Source organism: Stegodyphus dumicola, chromosome 7 (genome assembly GCF_044657685.1).
Source record: "Stegodyphus dumicola isolate Sdum_Otavi_A_Nest chromosome 7, ASM4465768v1".
Lineage (NCBI taxonomy): Eukaryota > Metazoa > Arthropoda > Arachnida > Araneae > Eresidae > Stegodyphus > Stegodyphus dumicola.
Window position 1 is genome coordinate 178,985,865 of NC_140774.1, and position 22,857 is coordinate 179,008,721.

At 35.2% G+C, this 22,857-nt stretch overlaps 1 protein-coding gene across 3 annotated transcripts in view; it reads left to right on the plus strand.

Annotated features, from left to right (window-relative positions):
* LOC118203447 (uncharacterized) overlaps positions 1-22,857 on the plus strand; it is a 121,507-nt gene that overhangs the window by 62,859 nt on the left and 35,791 nt on the right. The window contains exon 1 of one of the 3 annotated variants that reach the window (XM_085821128.1): positions 20,049-20,082. The exons of the other annotated variants lie outside the window; for them this stretch is intronic. Within the exon in view, the coding sequence (XP_085677254.1) occupies positions 20,064-20,082 (19 nt within the window). The 5' untranslated portion in view covers positions 20,049-20,063. Of the gene's footprint in view, positions 1-20,048; positions 20,083-22,857 lie in introns of those variants that run through there. 3 annotated transcript variants of the gene reach the window in all.

A 22,857-nucleotide genomic window follows, 5' to 3' on the forward strand; every position in this document is an offset into this window, starting at 1 on the left:
ATATATAGTTTTCAATCTTATTCCGATCCATCGCATCTTTTTTGGTCACCCCGATAAGTACTATGGTTAGCTGGCATTGCTGATTATAAAACTGTTAAGATCGAATTCGAAGTCCGAATAATGTAATTGTATGAGCGTTTTTGATTCTAGTTAGTTGTTGCTGTTGCTAATGCTCACTTGTCTGACCTACAGTCAACCCTAGCTCACGAAATTCCTCGTGGCAAGGAGCGCAAATTTACGCCTGTCGTTGGCAACAGCCTTGAGCAACTTACAGGTGACAGTGCGATTTAGATCAGTTCCGCCCGCAATTCTGATGGAGAGCGCTCCAGGAGGGACGGGTCTGAGAGTCTTCTACCTCTCTTCCCCTACTACCAACATCTCGAGAGAACTTTCGGCTCGCCGCATATTTAGAGTGCCCCCATGCCGCACGGACACTATACATTTACAAACATCCATGCCTTCCTTCTCCGGGATTCGGACCCGGGCCTTTCGGCACGGGTCGAAGTCAGCGACGCTAACCACTATACCGCTTGGGCGGCAGTAGTTAAAATCTGACGATCCGAAAGTCATGTCGAGAGATTTAGGGTTCTATCCACCGAATAGTTCGCGATGAAAACTGGAAAGAAGTTTAAGATAGAAAGCCCTTGTGTGCTTTGCTTTATCTAAATATTCCACATCGTTCTGCAACTGTCTATTTTTTTAGGTGGTTGAGAATATAATTTTTGACTATGAAAAGAAAATTCCTTAACACTTAAATTTTTTTAATACTCTGAAGAAGCGGTATTTATTGTTTTTAGTTTGGGGTAAAATCCCATCCGTCATAAAAAGACGTTATTGCAGGTTGAAGGTTGTATATGTTCTTTTATGTTATTATACATTCTAGTACTCTGAAGTAGTAATTGTGGTATTAATTGCAGATTTTCTTCTGTAGTTAGTAAAAATATATTTACGGGTGCCCCTTGGCGAAAACTGGCGATTTCTGGCGGTACATGGATACCGAGTTTGTGCTATTCTTTGACTTGTAATTTTGAGTAGCCGCGATTTTTGGCACAAAAATCGCCGCTACACAAAGACAAAATAACAAGTCAAAGAATTGCACAAACTTGGTATCCATGTACGCATCGACCTATTTTCATTTAAAAAAAATCACAGAATAGCACAAACTTGGCATTGCGCACTCGCTTCACTTTGTCCATGTACACATGGATCAATTTTCACTTAAAAAGTCAAAGGAGCACCCAATTCTACAATAGAGCCAAACAAAAAATACATAATCTCAATAAACTACATTTTAAATCAAACAATAAAATAACATAAAAAAGGAAATTCGTCTTATGCATTTAAGCACTACACAAAGCAAATTTCCTCTTACCTTATTTAGAAATTTCCGAGTCCTTCAGCCTGTGGAACACAAAATTCCTTAACAGCATGCAAAAACTTCCTAAAATTATCTGAACTAGAATCCGTATATCGGCGTCGCCACATAAATTCACAAAAATAAGAGTAAAAAATATCCTCCGTTGTGCCGGTGTCCTCCTTCCTACAAACAGGGCATTATAATGGGTACTAAGTAAACCTTTATTTACACACCAGTCATTTAACGCACTTTTTCCCTTTCGTTCCAAATCGTATAGAAACTTCAAATTAATCTCACCACATTCAGCCGTTTTACCGTCTAAACCACAAAACAAGCAACGAACCTGCTGACCTACATACACCACAAGCCCTTACAAATCTTTTCCCATCATTTAACTTCACCGCAGTCACGCAATTAATTACGTCATAATAGGGTTTCCATAACTTTCAACTACTCAAGCTACCATAAATGAAACAACAACTTCGCGATAATACAAGCGGCACCCTTCAATCTACTCTAACCCTGTAGTTTTCTTTAAATTCTTCGTCTGTAGTTTTCATCTTTCCATTGCTTGTCTTTGTTACTACGAATGGTTTTGTGATTTGCCGAAGTTAGTTAATAAATAGTCTAGTTATTCAAATCCGGTTCGAATTCCGGATATCGTTCGTTTTTACGGTTTTTACCATGTGTAACATGGAAGCGCTCTTGCTTTCCTTAGAAAATCATCTACGGTTAGGTTATTTAATTACGGCAAAGCTTCGAGGGCTATCTGCCTAAGGGGAGGGATGCCTTCGTGGAGGACTTTCTAAGGGAAACTGGCTCGTATACACGTTACACATGGGGAAAACCACGAAAACACCCATGCAGCCAGCCCGTTCGTGGGATTCGAACCTCGGACCGAACTGCCAGTGTTCAGCGACTTTACCGCTAGTGGGCCGAAAATCCTCTACGAAGGCATCCATCCTCATAAGCAGAGAATTCTCATGTGCTTTGCCATATTCCGATAATCCGAGTGGTCCGATAATCCGAGTGGCGACCTCCCATGTGGTAGGCATTTCAGGAATTTTGACCAGGAGAAAAATAGCACCTTTAACCGTATATTAAAACAAATTTTTATATGGAGAGAACTGGAATTAAATAGAACCATCATCGTAATGCAGTGCTCATAGACTCTTAAGTCCCATGTTAATAATATCGAGTTAGGCTTATTTTTTTTGTGTCACGCAAGCATAGCAAACCAGAGTAATTCTTATAGAACATAACAACGTGTATTACGTCGAATGTATCCGGGCACTCCTTCATAGCAATCGATCTGCTTGGCCGAATCATGGCTAAAACCGGTATTAAAGGCATCACGCAATCTTCCGTTTTTCGTAAACAACTTCATTTGAAATAAGATGAATCCTAATGAAAAAATGGATGATTTTTAATAGTCCGTCAACAGAATGTCGCCTTTTGATTAATTAAGCTTGAGAAGTATTTTTTATATATTTTTTAATGACTCGTGTAAGTGATGATTAAAAATGGGATACATTGTATTAATAACAGCTTAGGTACTAACAGTTGACCAGTTAAAAAGTACAGACAGACGCCTGTGTGTCGAAATTTGTAGCTGAAAATTCCGTTGAACGTTAATCTAGCACTCGTTTTTCATCAAAATTTCAAAAATGAGTCTTTAATTCAGCTTATGCCAGCACACGATGTACTGAAAAACTGTTAATGAAAAATGGTGAATTCTTATTTTGGTATCATTGCATTGTGCAAATAGCGGAACTGCGTTCTTTGCCATGGCAGGTAATGAAGTCTTTTTCCTTTATCTACACGATTAATTTCATCTTTGCTAGATTTTTAGCCCAAGGGCGTTAGCCCAGAAGGGCTATTAATTTCGTTTTGGCATTTTGTGCCGTTTCACTATAAGCAGAATTTCTCTTTTCAAATTCTTGCAACCAAATTTTATCGCCTTGCATTATGTTTAAAGAAATTAAATAATGAAGAATCTGCATCAATGTATGTATGTTTCTCGCATCCGGAAGTCCAAATTTGGAATTTGTTTTATTAGCTATTTCATATTTTGTAAAGCATTTATGAGCTTTTGATTAAGTAACTCAACGATTTATAAGAGAGCAGTGGCAACACTGTAAAAAAAGGACAAAATACGTAATTACAAAAAGAAAAAATAAAATCTAAAAACTTTCAGATTTTACATTATCCTTACAGGGAAGTTTTTTTAACATTGTCTGTGCTACCTTATAGAGACATTAGGTATTTTTTGAAAGCAGGAGAGATGAAAAATGTGCAGTGCCCTCGCCGGGATTCGATTCTCGAACCTCTCGATACGCGTCGAGTGTGCTGACTACTACACCACGAAGGCATGCTAAGAAGGCGGGAGAAATACCTTCTAACCTTTATTTATTAAATATCATGTTCTTCGCACTTAAACCATAAAATCCAATGATACACAGTCTCGCGCGTTGGAGATAAAAATGTCCCCGCCCCCTTCCGTACAGTATTGCCGTTGCTCGCTTTGAAATCGTCGAGTTTGTTAATCAAAAATTCGTTAAAGTGTCACAAAATATGAAATTGATAATAAAACAAATTTCAAATTCCAAATTTGTGCTACCAGATGCCCATATTCAGTGGAAGATTACATTATTCAAAATTTGATGGCTCTAGGTACCGTTGTTTTTTCACAATGCGAGAAACATACATACATTTATGCAGATTCTTCATTATTTAGTTTCTTTAAATATAACACAGGGCTTTATTATTTGGTGGCAACAATTTAAAAAGTGAACCGGCATGTATAGTAAACCAACGCAAAATGCCAGAACGAAATTAATAGCCTTATTCTGGGCTAACGCCCTTTAGTCTTTAAAAAGGGGGGGGAATAGAAAAGACTGTGTATCATAAGTTCTAAAGATATGCTGTTTTAAAATTATTTTGTGATATTGCTGTTGAATTGAATTTTATGGTTAAGTGCAAAGAACATGATATTTAATAAATAAAAGTAACACACAAAAAGTTTTAAAAAAGTCTTTTTGAGCGTAATATAAAATTAGAAAGCTTCCAGATTTTTTTTTTTTTTTTAAAGAATATTAAAGAGCGTGGTGCCAAACATCTAAGACGAAGAGGAACGTTGACTGCAAACCACGAGAAATTTCCCATTGTCACTCGTGATCGTACCTGTTTATTAGTCTGATAATGTTAAAGAAGAACGAAGCAGTTCCAGAAACATTTTAAATCTTATGGGGAACATATTCCCTGGGTAATTTAAAAATTTATAAAAGCAAGCAATTTTGTATTAATGGTTTCATAATAAAAGCTGCATGTAAACCGCAGGGGGCCAAATGCATTAATCATATATATCTTTTTCGATTCTTTCAGATGTAATAATTGTTTATGACACCGAGTTTGTTGATCATTGGATATGTGTCATTTGTTGATGAATTTGTGCTCTTTGCCATGTTGCTTAAGTTGCTAATAAAATCTCTCTCTTTTTTTCCCCCGGGGAGAGGGGAAACACACTCTATGCCATACTATTGCAAAAGTAAAACTGCGAGAGTTAAATTTATTTTAAATATAAATTTTGAAGTGATACACATTTTGAGCGCGGGTAATGCAAGGAACTTCACCAGCTATGTGAATAATTCTGTCAAATTTCAAATATATTTATCAGTTTCAATTATTAAACTGTTTTCTGCTTACGAATTTTATGTTAAAATATATATATACAGTCAAAAGTCAAATACAGTCAAAGTCGTTGATATACAGTCAAAAGTCGTTAATTCGGACACCCATAATCCGAAATGATCTATAATCCGGACCTCAAAGCTATAAACTTTCTGCGCATGCGTCGCGTTGACGCATGCGCGTAAGACCTTTACGGCTGCGAATATGCGTCTGCGCATGCGCATAATACGTTTACCCATGCGCGTTTAATATATAACGGACGGTATGTGTTAAGCTAAAATTATCTAATTCAGTTAATGTTGCAGATTGCGTTGTTCCTTAATCTTCCAGTTGGATTCGGCTTATTATTTTTTGCAGACTCTTAGAGCAATTTTATAAAAGTAAGCTTGAACTTTCGATTATGTCAAATAGAATTTCCGATATATATTTACTAATATTTAAAGGATCTACAAAGCGAAAGTATGCTTCGAAGTCCATTAAACAAAAAGTGGAATTGCTGCAAAAAATGGATAAAGGTTATATAACCATTCCTGGTCTTTTATTTATCTAACCATTCCGAAATCTGTTTATCAATTTCACGCTGCTCTGCGGCCGGGGGGGGGCGGAGAGCAATGAATTCGAAGTTGATCCGTCAGCACTATCCTTATCTTCAGGGAAGATGTTTTTATTTTATTCGGCTTATAATACCTTACTAAATGTAGTATTTCATCTCGATGTACTTCGTCTTTGATATGATTTAAATCAAATTCCTCGTCATTATAATTCGCTTCCAATAGCGAAAAAAGTGACACAGAGGTTATTGAAAACGAAAAAATTTCGATTGACAAACTAGTCGGTATTCCCGACACAGCAATTATAGGACTTCAAAAGCGGAACTTTGTAACTGAAGAAGAAATTATGTCTGCTTATATAATTAAAGAGAAAGTATTATCACATATAACGAAGCAACTTAAACAACTTACTTTGAAAGAAATGTTTAATAAAGTAAACAAATAAATATTAAGCGTTTTTTTTTTTTGTAAATTTTGATACCCTTTAGATCATAATTGTTCTTTATTTCATAAATTACGGTTTCATATTTTTATTTTTGTAATTTCTGCATGCGATCTTACCAGATTTAAACTGATGATCTATAATCCGGAAAAATCGATAATCCGGAATCGCCGAAGTCCCGACGAGTCCGGATTAACGACTTTTCTGTATATTTTATTTAGAGTTAACTGCTTACTCACATTTTTAGCCCAAAGTGGTGTTACTCCAGAAGGGCTATAAGTATGATAACGGCATTTTGCGTCGGTTCACTCTAAATGTCCGTTTCACTATTCAGATTGTTGGCACCAAATGTTATCGCCTTGTATTATATTAAAAAAAAATTAAATAATGAAGAATCTGCATGAATGTATGTATGTTTCTCGCAATATGGGAAAACAACGGAACTTAGAGTCATCAGGTTTTGCATAACGTAGTCCTGCACCCGAATTTGAAATTTATTTTATTGTTTATTTCATATTCTGTAAAACTTTTAACGAATTTTTGATTTAAAAAACTGAACTATTTCACAGCGATCTGGCAACACTGGGGGAGCATTTTTATCTCCACCTCGCGAGATTGTCTTTCGGAAATTCTAAAGATTTGCTGTTTTTAAATATTTTTAGCCCAAGGGACATTTAGTATTTCAAAAATAATTCCACATACCTGAGGCTGAAACAGTTCTTTTCTGATCGTAGCACACGCTCTGTTAACTAAATCGTTGAGCAAGACCTTTGGAGTTTGGCGTTTATTGGTTTTGAAGGCTTCTTCTCGCATGAATGTACTATTATACTGAATCCGAAGTCTGTTAGTAGTAGTCAAACAAATGTCGCTAAGATTTATTTTTTCCTTTTTAAGTTTCCTGTCTTCCTTGAAATACGTAGTTTGGAAAGCGTGACAGAATAACGCAACGATATTCTTTATAACCTAACAATTTCAACATGACTGTTATAAATAATTCAAGGGTTCTACAGCTGCTATAAGATTTATAAACAATGCAAAAAAGAATTACGTAATATTAAGCTGTCTAGACGTCGTATTAATGCACTGACACAGAAAGGGAAATGTTGATATAGCCGTTAATTTCAGCATAATTGCTGTAGGACAGACTGGTAGCAGTTTGTTACTTCACTCCACGTTATTATTGTTGTTGCTCTCTCTCTCTCTCTCTTTTTTTTTTTTTTTTTTTCCCCTAAAAGCGTAGGAATGCGTGCTTATAGTCTTCACTGTTCTCTCATTTTAATTTTCGCGGAATTAATTTACGCTGGAGAATGTAAATTTTTGATTTAAAACTATGACCACAGTTTCATGTATGGTGGCCATTGAGTTTTTTAGTATTCTGTTAGCGGTGTGTGTAGGGTTTCAAAAAGCATAAAGGAAATATTTGCAAAATTACACATATGCGTAAATAAACACACACGCTATCTATACGTAACAAAAGCACAATTTTGGAAGCACTGATGTAAGAACACTTGTAGAGACATTAGGATTTTTTTTTTTGGAAAGCAAGAGAGATGAAAAATAAGCAACCGCCTTCGCCGGGAATCGAACCACGGACCTCTGGAATACCGGCCCAGCGTGCAGAACCACTACACCACGAAGGAATCTAGGAAAGGGGAGAAATACCTTATATACTCCCCTTTTTAAAGAGCGACTAAAGTTTTAGGGGACCTACTCGCCAAATCCTGGGTGTGGAGAATCATCATCCACATTCCTTTTAGTTCGGGCGCCACTGTAGAGTCATTAGGTTAATTGGAAGCAGAAAAGATGAAAAATATGCAACCGCCTTCGCCAGGAATCGAACCACGGACCTCTGGAATACCGGCCCAGTGTGCTACCGTTACACCACGAAAGCACGCTAGGGAAGTGGGAGAAATATCTTATGTACAGACCCTAGTCGCCCTTCTAGGGTTTTAGAGGACCTAGTCGCCAAATCCTGGGTGCGGAGAATCATCATATACAACCCTTTTAGTTCGGGCGCCACTTGTAGAGTCATTAGGATTTTTTTGGAAGCAGAAAAGATGAAAAATTAACAACGCCTTCCCCGGGAATCGAACCACGGACCTCTGGAATACCGGCCCAGCGTGCTACCGTTACACCACGAAGGCACGCTAGGGAAGTGGGATTAGGGGACCTAGTCGCCAAATCCTGGGTGCGGAGAATCATCATCCAAAAACCTTTCAGTTCGGGCGCCACTTGCAGAGTCATTAGGATATTTTTGGAAGCAGAAAAGATGAAAAATTAACATTTAACTAAATTTATAAATAAAATTAACCCAGGAACATTGCCGGGAATCGAACCACGGACCTCTGAAATACCGGCTCAGTGTGCAGAATCACTAACACGACGAAGGCACTCTAGGAAGGCGGGAGAAATACCTTATACACTGAGCTGTAGATGCGTAGAAACGCTGATTGCGAAGATACTTGATGCGTCCATCCATTTTGAAGTAGAAGCAGCGGAGTCGGATTAAATTCCATATTCATTTAAATTTACATTTGTGACCACAATTCACTTGGCACTCCAATCGTGCCTATTTCTAGAACAATTTTGATATTATTGCCATAGAGGGGAACATAGATGATTGCAGCAGCGTCATAACAGGATGAAAGCGTAAGCGAAAGGGGAAGAGTGTCCCAGTAGTAATGCAGAGGGAAGAAGGGAGGGAGTCAAAAAGTTTTGGTTTACAAATACTTTGATTGGTCAAGAGATGTCTGCATTAAGCGTTACGTAAATCGCATGATTAATTTGAATGACGCAGTTTAGAGTTATTAGACTATTTCTAAGACAGAGAGAGGAAGTGCCCAGATTAAATAAAAAATAAAAGAGGTTATAGCCAATTAAAATTAGAAGTTTGCTTTCATTTTTTTATCTTGCACGCTCCCCCCCTCAAAAAGAAAAAGGCGGAGCTATAGACAGGCCTTCCCCCCATATATATATTACATTGTTTATTATGCTTTCATGCCTTTTATATTCCCATTAATTAGTTGCTTCGAAATTAAACATTGAAACATTAATAATTAAAATACTAAACATTGAATTAGAAAAACATTAAAAAACTCTTTTTTTGCTTTTTAATTTTTAGTTTACACTTTTGTATGTTATTTCTGGAGACCTGTGGTTGCAAATACGTGTAAGGAAAAGATCTGAGCATTTGAAAGCCAGTAAAATGTTGTTTTAAAGTGATTCTAATAAAGCGGTTTTGTGTCTCAAAAGATTCAGAGGAACGAAACATGCATTCGGAATCCATTTAATTCCCGATTTTAATTTTGCTACGCCCCCTTCCGTCGTAAAATTATGAATCTAAGTGCGTCCTCGGAAAAATTAATCTGCATTATGTCATCTTATTAATCCTGCAATGCGGTAAGCTCTTGTCCAATCGCAGTTTAAAATTTAAACAAAGAAACCAACTCCATAAAAAACGCTTGCTGAAATTCGCGCACACTTTGCCTGCCTTTTCCGCTATGCTAGTATACGTTGTTGCATCGCTCTCTTCTCTGTATCGTGCATTATCTGAAAAAATGTGATAAACAAGAACAATAATGATGTATAAACGACAGTTTGTGTTCTCAGAATTAGTTGTGAAGAAATAAAACCGTGTCTTGTTATTTACGCCAACGTCTGCAAGTTTCTTCTCTGTTATTATGTCATCTTATGTATTTACACTATCTTCTAATCTTCAAGTTATCTACAAAATTATTACTTACAAATGTTTTAAATTTTTGGAAATAATGTTATTTACAATTTGGTTATGTGCTCGCTATTGTTATCTTGAACAGAATTTCTGTAAGATTCTGTGACTAATATATCCCTCTTGAAATATATATATATATATGTGTGATGTACCAGCTTTTGTCGAGAATAAATAGATTGTTGAAGAATCATAGATGTAATCGTAGCTTAAATTATCAGACGATAAGTTTAAAAAACAGGATCCATTTATTATATTTCAGGGGAAATAGCAATTACAAAAATCTGATCTCCGGAGTAAGTAAAAAAGAATTACTAATAACTTTTTATATGAAGTTTACTGCATCGTGACATTTAAGAAAAAGCCCCCGATATTCCTTTGCGAGTCCTTTTATAGCCTCTGGAAAGGCGGAGCTTCCAAGAAATGACGTTAGCCTCGTCAGCCAATCCAGTTCGCTTTAAATATTTCCAGAAGATTCTATAACTGTACGTGTAGAAAAGGCGAGAAAAACAACTTGACTACGGGGCTGTGGATTTAATTACACGTACTTTGAAATAAGAGAACAGTCGCCATTAAAAAATGAAAAGAACATACAGTTAGAACTTTAAGTGTATTCTTGACTATGGAATTTTATTATTGCAAATATATATTGATAAGTTATAATAAGAAATTACTTTTAATTACTGTATTTTGAATTTATATAAATTGATGAATACTTATCCAGTAGTCTGCATAGATTCGTCGTCAATTAATTTATTGATATCAGAAACCCATTTCTAAAGTAATATTTAATTTTTAGTTATGTATAAATGCAAATATATAAAGCACTCGGACATTTAAAAAAAAAATGCAAATATTTTGCTACTCAAGTTGTGTGTTCGTTATGCTAGTTCCTGAAGTTCAATATTTTGCTCCTGAAGTTACGACTTCTGATCTCAAACTAACTAACTATCTGTATCAATTTTTGTTGTGTGGGGGTCAAACTTTTAGAAAGTACGGGAGAAAACTTTTAATTTTTTAGAAAGACTATAAACTATAGGCACGAAAGGCTGTATGAAAAGTTAGACCTCATAATTTTACAAAGTTGAATTTTTATAATTGAAAAAATTTTAAAGTGATTCAGAAGGAAAAAAAAAAATGAAGGGGGGGGGGCATGTGTCTGAATTCGAAATCGACAGAATTTAATTCAAAATCTTCTTCAAACTAAAGTTGCTTTTTTGCCTAATATAAACTTATACGTTGGCTAGTTTCTATACCTAAGTTTATTGTATTTCCAGTTTAAAGTAATCATATCGTTATGTTTGATTTTCATTCCTTACGACTGTATTTGTGTTTATGCCACATATTTATTCTGCTGAATGAAAGTATTGAGGGAATTTGCATTTTATGTATTTTATTTGTTATCAGGCAAGTAGCTGCTCGTATTTATCATTATTTTTAAAGAAAAAATGAAAAAACCTTAGATTATGTTCGGCGCTTTCTGTTTTATGAAATATGAGAATTAAAATACGACTGCTTTACTCGAATTTTGTATTTATTTATGCGTATTTACATCTCCTTAAAATGCATCTTTGCTATGTCGGCAACTCTTTCTTTCAAAGAATGTTCCTTCCTAACTTTCTAAACGTGGATCCCCCGTTTATTTTTCGTTGCTGTTTGTGTAGGCGCTTTTCGTGTTAGTTTTGTTTGAAGAATATGAAATACGCGTAGCTTTTTTTTTTTTTTTTTTTTTTTTTTTTTAAATGCAGTGTAATGGTCTAGAACCATTTTCGGCAAACCGGATGGAGATTTTTGTGGGCTATGGCCGTCATACAGTATTGACTTTTGTTGAAGTTCAAAATGCTTGCTTTTCAGCGGGAATGAATGCTGCATTTTATTTCGAGCTCTTCTTTAAAAACGTACTCCCCTTTTTTTGTGTGTGTTTGTGTACGTATTTAATAGAAACGTTTCAAAAAAGATTATGATAATCTTGTGAAAATAATGCCTTTTGAATGACATAGTTATCCGTAAATGAGCATAAATTGCTCATCTAAAAACCGTTAGTGAATTTCTAATTCCGTTGAGATGAATAATTTCTAAGAAATAGTATAACCTAACCTTTCTGAAGATCCTAAAAACTTGTTGTAAAATGTCCCGCAAGGGATTATTCTGTACAGAGGTGCGAAAATATTGTGTTAGAAAATAACTTAATTTTATCACCAGTAACGCTGAAAATCTCGCGCTATGTTATTAAATAATGAAGAAATTTGTATATATATCCTCTATCCGAATACTCTATCCGAATACGGGGTCCACCAGCGGCCGAACGGCTAAGTTGGACACTGGTAGTTCGGTTCGAGTTTCGAATCTCGTGAACGGGCTGGCTGCATGGGCGTTTTCTTGGTTTTCCCATGTGTAATGTGTGTACGAGGCAGTTTCCCTTAGAAAGTCCTCCACGAAGGCATTCCTTCCCTTAGGCAGATAGCCCTTGAGTCTTTGCCGTAATTAAATAAACCAAACCATCCGAACCATGTGCACCATCCTTTTTTTTTTTTTTTTTTTTGAACTTGTATAAATTTAGTGAGCTTTTCATTGAAAAAACTCAGTGATTTAAAAACAAAGTGTTGCGAGTCACAAAATGTAAGATATTTATGTTTCAGATTTAATCTACAAACTCACCGTTACGAAAGGAATACATTTTCACTGCTTGAATATTGTAGGTGGCCAGAGGTCTCGGAAAAAGGGTTTCTGGCCCGAAAACCTGGCCCTGAGTGCAAGTATAACTAGGTGGGATACCGGAATTTCACCATAGGTTTTACACGTATAGTTCCAGCGTATAAATTGTGTTGCTGTATGTGTGCTAAATTAAATCCATTCCAATCTTTGTCTTCATGATCCAGAATGGCCACAGATTGCTGGTACCTGCATATCGATCACAGAACATTTTGGTTTCATGGCTTTTTCTGTTTTCTCCTTGCGTAAGGTATTTCTTCATCTTAGCCGATGGCCCATAATTATTTCTTTCATGCTTTCATTGCCACCTAAAATCAAAAGGTCCGGATCTACTGCCCCAGGTTTGGGAAGTGGGCTCAAAAGAACCTATAATTCTCCATAATCCTGTAAGAGTAAAATGTAAGGAAAAAAAGTGGGCGTTGGAAATTTCTGAAAGAGCTGTTTTAATTTTAGGATCTCAGACTGCCTTAAACGAGTTTACTTGCTACAATTAATTAATTAACCAACCAACTATTTACCTTCCACATGCTTCATAGAGGAGGAGTTGTTTATTGCATGCTAAAATCGCCTCGCAATGAATAACACATTTCTGCAAACTTGTCAGGAAGTCTTCATCTCACATTGATTTCGTTAAAGATCTCTTAGACAATGTTTTTCACTCCTTTGTACCAGAATTGAAGGTTTTATATTGTCTGCAATGGCTGCAAATACAAAAAATCATTGATCTGAGTTTTTTTTTTTTTTTTTAAAGCCCTAACGGGCGTTGGATCCAAAGGGCGTCCTAACGGGCGTCTTTAAACAGCATTTTGCGTCGTTTCACTTTCTGCGTTCGTTCACTTTTCAGGCTGTTGCCACCAAATATTATCGCCATGTATTATACTTCAAGAAACTAAATAATGAAGAATGTGCATGAATGCATGAATTTCTCTCGCATTGTGGAAAAACAACGGTACCCAGAGCCATCAAATTTTGAATAACGTAGTCTTGCAACCGAGAGCATAGGCACTTGGAAGCTCGAATTTTGATTTTCGGAACTTTATTAACAATTTCAAATTTTGTAAAACTTTTAACGAATTTGTGATTAATAAACTCAACTGTTTCAAAGCGAGCAATGGCAACAATGTACGGGGGGAATAAAAATTACCTCCAGCGCGCGAGACTGTATATCGGAAATTCTAAAGATATGCTGCTTTTAAATATTTTGTGATATTGCTGTTGAATTGATACATTTGTGGTTTAATTACGAAGAACATAATATTTAATAGAGGTAACAAACAAAATGTTTAATAATAATAATAAAAAAAAAAAAACACCGCCCTTTTGAGCGTGAATATAAGCCTTCAGATTTTTTTCTTTTTCTAAATAAACATTCTATAATGTTTGTTAATATCTTTTGTCCTTCTAAACCGGTAAAGAGCTTATCAGCTTTCAGAAATCTATTTAGAAACTTTACTGTAAAGATATTTCGCTGCATAGATTGTTGCCTTAGAATTTTGGTTTCTTGCGTGAGCTGCTTTTCCTCTTAACATTCAGTTGTACGATCATTAATATTATTCCGGTGACTGACTGCGTTAAATGAGTTCCATATTAATAAGGTACGAATTAACAAGAGCTTACTGTTTATAAATATGCATTTAGCTTTAATTTCTCGCTCATATTCGGGAGGAGTATCTTTTTACCCTGCAATGCAATGCGTTCTGCATTTAAAATGATTTTTTTTTCCTATTTCAACAGTTTTCGTGATTCTAATCTTTTGAACAATCGGGGAACGCCTGTAGTTTATGTTTATATCTTTTTATTGAATCTGGCCGTTACGTTAGTAAAGGCTAAGTAATCAGCTCGCCATTTTCCGGTGGACAAGATACGCGTTAATTGTACTGCAGACACTTAATAACTTTACATGCATGGCTTACATGTATCGTTAGAATCATCTTTTGCGGTCTTCCCAAAATTTTTAGCCCGTTATATTCGTAATGTTACTTTACGTTACGCTATCATGCAGGAATTATCTTGTGCAATAAATACTAAATCTTACCATCTCGTGAATTTTAATTTATATTTTACGTAGCCTCGCAAGTAACCAAAGTGCTGGAATTCAGGCAAAACATAGAACTTAGTTTAATCTTCCATGTTTAATTTTTATGCAATTGCTTAACAAAGCGAATGATTTAAAAACAAACATGTTGTATGATATAATTTACCTTTTCTTTTTTTTTTCCACTTCTTAATAAAACTATCTAGTTGCTATAATTCAAAATATACTCTTTTTTGGAGAAAAAGAGGTACCGTTAAGAAGGAATCCGATCAACACTTTTCTTCTACACATCTAGCAACGTATAAAATAGGTAACGATTGCGGACGGTTTATCATTTGCCGTTGTCGGCGTTGCAGCCCCCTAAAGAGACAACCAATAATGATGTTACGATATTGTCGAAAACTTTAGACCAGGGGTTGCCAACTCTGTGGCCCCTGATACCATGGCGCCCACCGATCGTTTAATCCTAATTAAGAAGGAATCCGATCAACACTTTTCTTCTACACATCTAGCAACGTATAAAATAGGTAACGATTGCGGACGGTTTATCATTTGTCGTTGTTGGCGTTGCAGCCCCCTGAAGAAAAAACCAATAATGATGTTACGATGTTGTCGAAAACTTTAGACCAGGGGTTGCCAACTCTGTGGCCCCTGATACCATGGCGCCCACCGATCGTTTAATCCTAATTAAGAAGGAATCCGATCAACACTTTTCTTCTACACATCTAGCAACGTATAAAATAGGTAACGATTGCGGACGGTTTATCATTTGTCGTTGTTGGCGTTGCAGCCCCCTGAAGAGAAAACCAATAATGATGTTACGATGTTGTCGAAAACTTTAGACCAGGGGTTGCGAACTCTGTGGCCCCTGATACCATGGCGCCCACCGATCGTTTAATCCTAATTAAGAAGGAATCCGATCAACACTTTTCTTCTACACATCTAGCAACGTATAAAATAGGTAACGATTGCGGACGGTTTATCATTTGTCGTTGTTGGCGTTGCAGCCCCCTGAAGAGAAAACCAATAATGATGTTAGGATGTTGTCGAAAACTTTAGACCAGGGGTTGCCAACTCTGTGGCCCCTGATACCATGGCGCCCACCGATCGTTTAATGTGTGTCCGCCGATGTGCTATCACAGTAAAGGTGTATTAATTTTCAATTAAATTCTATGTGAAAGATTTCTCATTTTTAATGAGATAGAAATTGCGTCTCAACTGATCTCTCTTTTTTTTTTATGTGCATGTGTTATTAACTCTATCCAACTATAAATTCACCTTGAAAAAGTGTAGTACCCGCCGTCCAATAGATATTCTAGAATGTGCTCTTGGGGACATAAAGGTTGTGTACCCCTGCTTTAGACAATTGGACGACTTCGAACGTGCTCGCATAGTAGGAATGGATGAAGCAGGCTGGTTATACTGAGCAGTAGGCCGCCACGTGCATCGTACGGACATGCCTGGGCAAAAGGTGCAGGAAGTTACACATCGAGGATTCAAAGCTCTGGACGGCCAAAGTGCACGAATGTGAAGCAGGATCGGATGATTTTGCGACAGGACTTGCCCCTATCGTTGTTTTTTTTAAAATTTTTCCTTATTATAATACATTAAATCTTTTAAGGGATGTAAAAACACTGAACTTCAGTTTAGCATAAGTAACATTAAGAACTTAGTAATCATAAAATTAAAGTCAGCATAACTTAAAACTCCAAATTGACCAAGATATATTTTTGTTAATCCTGGTGAGAAGATATATTGTTACGTAATGTACAGGCGCGGTAAGATAGCTTCCCCGCAAAGCAGGTTTAGGATTGCCATAAAATGGCAAAGGAAGGAAGGGTTGCCACATTTGACGAGAAATCGCCCATTTGGCGACAAAATTGGCGATATGCCATGGACGGATGGAGATCCTTCTGGAGCGAATTCTTACCGGTTTAGGCCAGAATGTTTTCGAACACATGCCGAAAGCTATATAAACCCTGCTGGTCCGCAGGCAGTTAGTTCTTCTGTAGCTTGAATATTATTCTTGGTGAATTATAAAACTAATGCTGTGAGATTTTTCGCATTGTGATGATATATTAGTGTTGTAAATAGGTTGCTTAGGTTGTTGTTGAGTTGCTGTAGTATATTGCGTTGAATAGTTGTATTAAAATTGCGTTGTATAGTTGTATTAAAATTTCGTTGTATAGTTGTATTGTATTGTGTTGTATTTAGCACTATTGATTGAGGTTGTTTAGTTGTATTTGAATTTGTCATTGGAACTATTGCTGTAGTGTATCTTCTCATATTGTTGTCATTGATTTGTATTGTCTTGGGTCCTCCTTGAAAGCTATGATCGCTCGTCACGTTTTGCGAACTTGTCCGATTGGTTTGCCTTGCTCCTTTTGGTACTTCTCTTCTTCCCCTTTTCTTCGTTTTCTCATCTGAGATTTTCTCCACGTCCGGATATTTTTATATCAAGTGCCCTTGGGCTTTAATTCTGGAACCGGCTACATTACTCTTCGCAATAGCTCGGCCAATTATAGAGTCTAAGGCAGTCAGTGTGTGCTTCATCGAGAGGGCAAGTCAGAGTCCCTCGTCTGGAGTGCGAGAGAGTTAGTATCCAGGTGGTGTCTCGTCTAGCGAGTCAATCCCTGCGGAGTCGATCGAGTTGACAGCCGGGCAGCGAGTGCCGAATGGGTCGTCGAGTGCACCGAAAGAGTCTCGTAGTCGCAGTTAGTGCATTGTCGAGAGAGCGTGTTGAGCTCCGGGAACGACTGAACCGAAGAGTCGGGAGCTGTCTTCGAGTGCATCGCGAGTTGTAGCGTGGAGAGGCTCGAGAGTAAGTGGAGTTCTGAGAACGACCAAGCAGAGTCGGGAGCTGTACTCTAGTGCTTTGCTGTGAAGCTGTCTCCCGTGATAACCTGGAGGCTGTGTCGCGGATCGTGTCAGCGTGTTTGTAGTAAGTAGTTCATTGACGACTGTAAAAAAAGTGATTTTAGAGCTATCCTGATTAATACCGGCCAATAAAGTCTGTTTTTCGATACTTCATCTAGCGTCGTAGTTATTCACTCCAAATCTACGAACCCCGTACGAACGTGAAGGAAGAACATAACGTAAGAACTGGTGTCAGAAAAGAAAAATGCAACAATATATTTTCTTTCTAAATTCAAAGTACAGGCATAATTTTTCCGGTAAATTAAAAATCTGTTAAAACTTACTGTTAAACTTACTTATCTGTTAAACTTACTTATTAAATATATCAGTTTAAATGCCATTGAAATATAATTTTTCAAAGAATTTTCAAGAGATTTATTTACTTGCAAAAATAAGATAGTAGAATACTTAAGCATTATTTTATCTTTTCTTAATTAAAAAGCTTAAATTTTTGGAGCACTTGTTCTTTTCCGTAATTCAAAGCGTAAGATTTGGAATAATTGTGCAAGAATTTAAATAATCATTGCTAAAAATTTAAACTTAGGAACTATTTTAGGATAAAATTTAATGTTCAAAAAGTTGCTGGGAAACTAGATAAAATTTTGTTTATAAGATGTAACTATTAATTTTTGTGTTTCTCTAGAAAAATTTAAAAAATAAACATCTTGATCCACAGATATGAAGATCAGTATGGATTCAGGAATTACTGAATTAAAAACCTATATCACAATTAGGAAAAAAACTGAAATTTACTGTTTACAATATTTATTTTTGTTATCTTTAGTAACCTACCGTATTATTAATTTTCTCATATCGCGTTTCTTTGATGACGGATTTAATTTTTATAATATATTTAATACTTATTATTTATCCATTTATAATTATGTAATAACAATTAATAATATATTCTATATTTTATTTAATTTAATTTCTCATAATTTATTGTTTTAATTATTATTATTTTGTTCACACCAATTTTATATTTATCATTTCTAACATAGGGCTCCACTTCGGATTTTAGAAATTAAGCCCTAATATTGTTATTAATAAAAAGTGCATTTAGTACTATTACCTGTCATAGAATCATATGGATAGTTCCTTACCCCGTTTACTGCATTTTATTTATACTCGATTTTATAGTTAAAAAAAGTAATTTCTTGCTGCCTTTCCCCGCGTAAGGCAAGATAAAAAACGTTTTCAAGACAAAATTTAATAACGAAATATTTTATTTGATTACGCCTTCAAGCACTTTCTTTTTCAACTAAAATATTGAAATTCATTTTTTGTCGACGCAGCCATAAACTTACTTTAATTGTTACTACACGAAATTAAACAAAGCTACCGTTTTTTTAGCTTTTTGTTTCTTTTCTTCTCTCTCATTCTTCCTTCCCTCCCTTCTTTTTTAAGGAGCCTAACTTACTTCTGTTTAAAGTTATTATTTTATTCACCTAAGGTAATATATTTGTGGTTAATCTTCGGACTATGGTAACTTGGCGATTTTTTGGCGAAAATTTGGCGACCAACCCTGCTACAGCAACTTGCTAGTTTTTTTTTTGGACGCCATTTTGTTTTCACGAAGTAAAGAAGGCATTTCCCCCCCTCAACATTTTTTTCCAACAATCTGTTAGCCGAATTGCGCTTATTTGTTCGTGAATAGTATAAGTGATGCAAATTAATAATAATTAAGTCTTGCAATATTTAAGTAAAAAAATATTAAAAACATGTATATAAATTAGCGAATTTTGTTTCGAATATCTAGAGGCTTGATAGTTTGGAGTTTAATTTCATAAGAAAGAAATATTTTGTTGGAAAAGAAACATATGTAGAAAAGTGGCTGTAATACATAATTCATATATAAACAGTTATTTCCAGTTTGTGACCAAGGATGCAGACGTCACGATCATACTTACTCATGTTTACATGATGCCAAAGCTATAAAAAAATGGCGATGTTTATTTTTCTTAACTTGTTCTTGCTGCTGGCAATGAAAAATCTGTCGATCTTGCTACCTGTATTTTTTTTTTTTTTTTTTTTTTGTACTTACCTTTTTCATAAACATTATGGGTGAAGAGATACGCCACAACTGTAGATGCCGAAAGTTGCTACAGAGGAAAAAAATTGTTTTCCCGCTAATTACCCGCTAAAAAAGTTCGTGCCACATGCCAGGCGTTGGCCTACTTTTCTTCAGCGGAGCAGTCCATTGAAGTGTAAAGAGGTGCCCCTTTTCCTTTTGTGCTTCATTACCATTAGTAGTTGAATACGAATAACGCCTACCTCTTAACCTCAGTCGGCAAGTGACACTGCCATTGCACCAGCTAATGCAATTAAAAGTTATTTTCAGTCTCACGACTGCATGTTTACGAACCCCCCTTTGTGGAGTAGAATATTTAGTTTTAAATTCGTTGTCTCAGTCTGCATAAGAAGATTGCCGTTCGGAAAATTTTGTGTTGTTAAAGAGGTTGAGTTTGTTTTCCTTTCATGAGAGGCTCGCAGATAAATATTTATTTTTATTTATTAGTCCTAAGGGACTATTGTTTTCGTTTTGCGACGAATCACTCTGAATGTCCGTTTCACTTTTCAAACTGTTGGCACCAGCTATTATTGCCCTGTATTATATTTGAAGAAATTAAATAATGAAGAATCTGCATAAATGTATGTATGTTTCTCGCGTTGTGATAAAACAACGGTACCTTGAGCCATCGAATTTTGAATGACGTAATCCTACTGCGAATATGGGCATCTGGAAGCCTAAATTTGAAATTTGTTTTATTATCGATTTCATATTTTGTAAAACTTTAACGAGTTTTTGATTAACAAATTCAAGCAATGGCAATGTTGTACAGAAAAAACGTTTTTATCTCTAGCGCGTAAGACTGTGTATGGAAATTCTGAAGATATGCTTAAAATTATTTTGCAATATTGCTCTTGAACTGAATTTTATAGTTTAAGTGCGAAGAACATGATATTAAATAAATAAAATTTACATATAAAATGTTAAAAAAACGCTCCTTTGGACGTAATTTAAAATCTGAAACCTTTCAGATTTTCTTTTCTTATTTATTTATTTATTAAGTGCCAAGGTCAAAAAGTCAAGCAGGTCAAAAAGAGGCATAAGCAGGTCAAAAAGAGGCAAAATTCGCTGGATAAGTAGTAAGAATTCCGAATCTTAGGATTAACATGCGTAATTTTGGATATAGAGGTGTATACCAGAAACGCAAGCGGTAACACTAATAAAATAGTTTTTCTTTTTTTTCTTTTTAAGTTTTCATAAAGTAAGCTTTTATTAAAAAATCATAAAATAATTAATGAACTAAAAGAAGAAGAAAAATTACGTAGCTTAATGGGAACAAGAGATGAAATAATTATCTTTACAAAATTCATCTACTATTTTATATCATGAATAAAAAAATCATGGGGTGCCCCTAATATATGAAGATAATGTCTTATACTTTTATCAGTGCATTTCAATTTATAGATTTCAGTATTTAAGTCTCTACGCTTTTATTATTTCATGATATAAAATAGTCTGTGAATTTTGTAAAGAAAATTATTTAATCTGTTATTGCCATTAAATTATGTGATAAATTATTTTTCATCAAAACTAAAATATATGCATATATAATATAATATTTAAAATAATGAATTGTACAAAACTGAGTTAAAATAGAGTTTCAAAACAATAATCTAGTGTTAACGCAGCTAAGATTTAATTTAAATTAATTAGTTAAATTATTTTAATTATCACAATCAAGAATAATTTTTTTGAAATACAAAATGTAAAGATTGTAAGGTATTTCTTCCACCTTCTTAGCATGCCATAGTGGTGTAGTGGTCAGCACGCTTGTCGCGTATTCGAGAGGTATGTGGTTCAAGTCCCGGTGAGGGCATTCCTCATTTTTCATGTCTCCTGTTTAAAAATAACCTAATGTCTGTACAGTGAAACTAAAAAAGTTGGTGGATGATGATTCTCCATCACAAGGATTTGGCGATTGGGTCCCCTGATCCCCAATTGCCCTTTAAAAGCTGAAGTATGTAACGTATTTCTCCCACCTTGTTAGCATGCTTTTGCGGTGTAGTGGTCAGCCTGCCCGACACATATTCGAGAGGTCGATAGTTAGAGTCCCGGCGAAGGCATTATTCATTTTTCATCTCTCCAGTTTTCAAAAAGTACCTAATGTCTCTACAAAATGAATACAGTACAAAGTCTTTAATCCGGACGTCCATAATCCAGAATGATCTATAATCTGGACCTCAAAGTTACAAACTTTCTGCGCATGCGTAGCGTTTACGCATAATATGTTTACGTATGCTCATAATATGTTTACACATGTGCGTTTAATATGTAACGGACGGTATAAGCAAGGCTAAAATTATCTATTTCAGTTAATGTTGCAGATTGTGTTGTTCCTTAATCTTCTAATTGGATCAGGCTTATCATTTTTTGCAGACTGTTAGAACAATTTTATAAAAAGTAAGCTTGAACTTTCGATTATGTCAAAAAGAGTTTCTGGTTATGGAGCTGCCAAAGGATCTACAAAGCGAAAGCATGTTTCGATGTCCATCAAACAAAAAGGGGAATTGCTGCAAAAAATGGATAAAGGCATGAAGAAAGTGACAGAGAGTGACAATATAGTGAAAACGAAAAAATTTCTATAGACATGTTAGTCGGTATTCTCGGGACAGCAATTACAGGACTTGGAACAGCGGAACTTTGTAACTGAACAAGAAATTATGTCTGTTTATAGAATTCAAGAGAAAGTATTAGCACATAAAACGAAGCAACTTAAACTACTTACGTTGAAAGAAATGTTTAATAAAATAAACAAATAAATATTAAGCTTTTTTTTTTTTTTTTTTTTTTTTTTTTGAAAATTTTAGTACCCTTTAGGTCATAATTGCTCTTTATTTCATAAATTACAGTTTCATATTTTTAATTTTATAATTTCTGCATGCCATCTTACCAGATTTAAATTGATGATCTATAATCCGGAAAAATCCCTAATCCGGAATCACAGAAGTCCTGATGAGTACGGAGTAAAGACTTTGTACTGTATATATATGTATATATATTTAATCATTTTAATCTCAATGTCACATTATCAGTCTAATTATTCAATTAAAAAATCGATTTTCAACAATGAATTGTCACTGTTTTGCTTCCAAACAGAAGTGAGAAAAATAGGGTATACAATGACATCATAACCTTGAGACTGAAGAAATAATACTCCATATTCTGTTTAACATTGTAGCATATTAAAAAAAAAAAAAGAAAGAAAGAAACATGGATAGATAGAAAATTTTCTAGTTAATGTCATTTTATCATTGTTATATTAAAAGAAAAGAAAACAAACATCTTGTTAAGCTGCGAAAGCTTCAAAACTTTATAATCGATACATTTTTAGATATTGAAGTTTTAAAATAATAAAC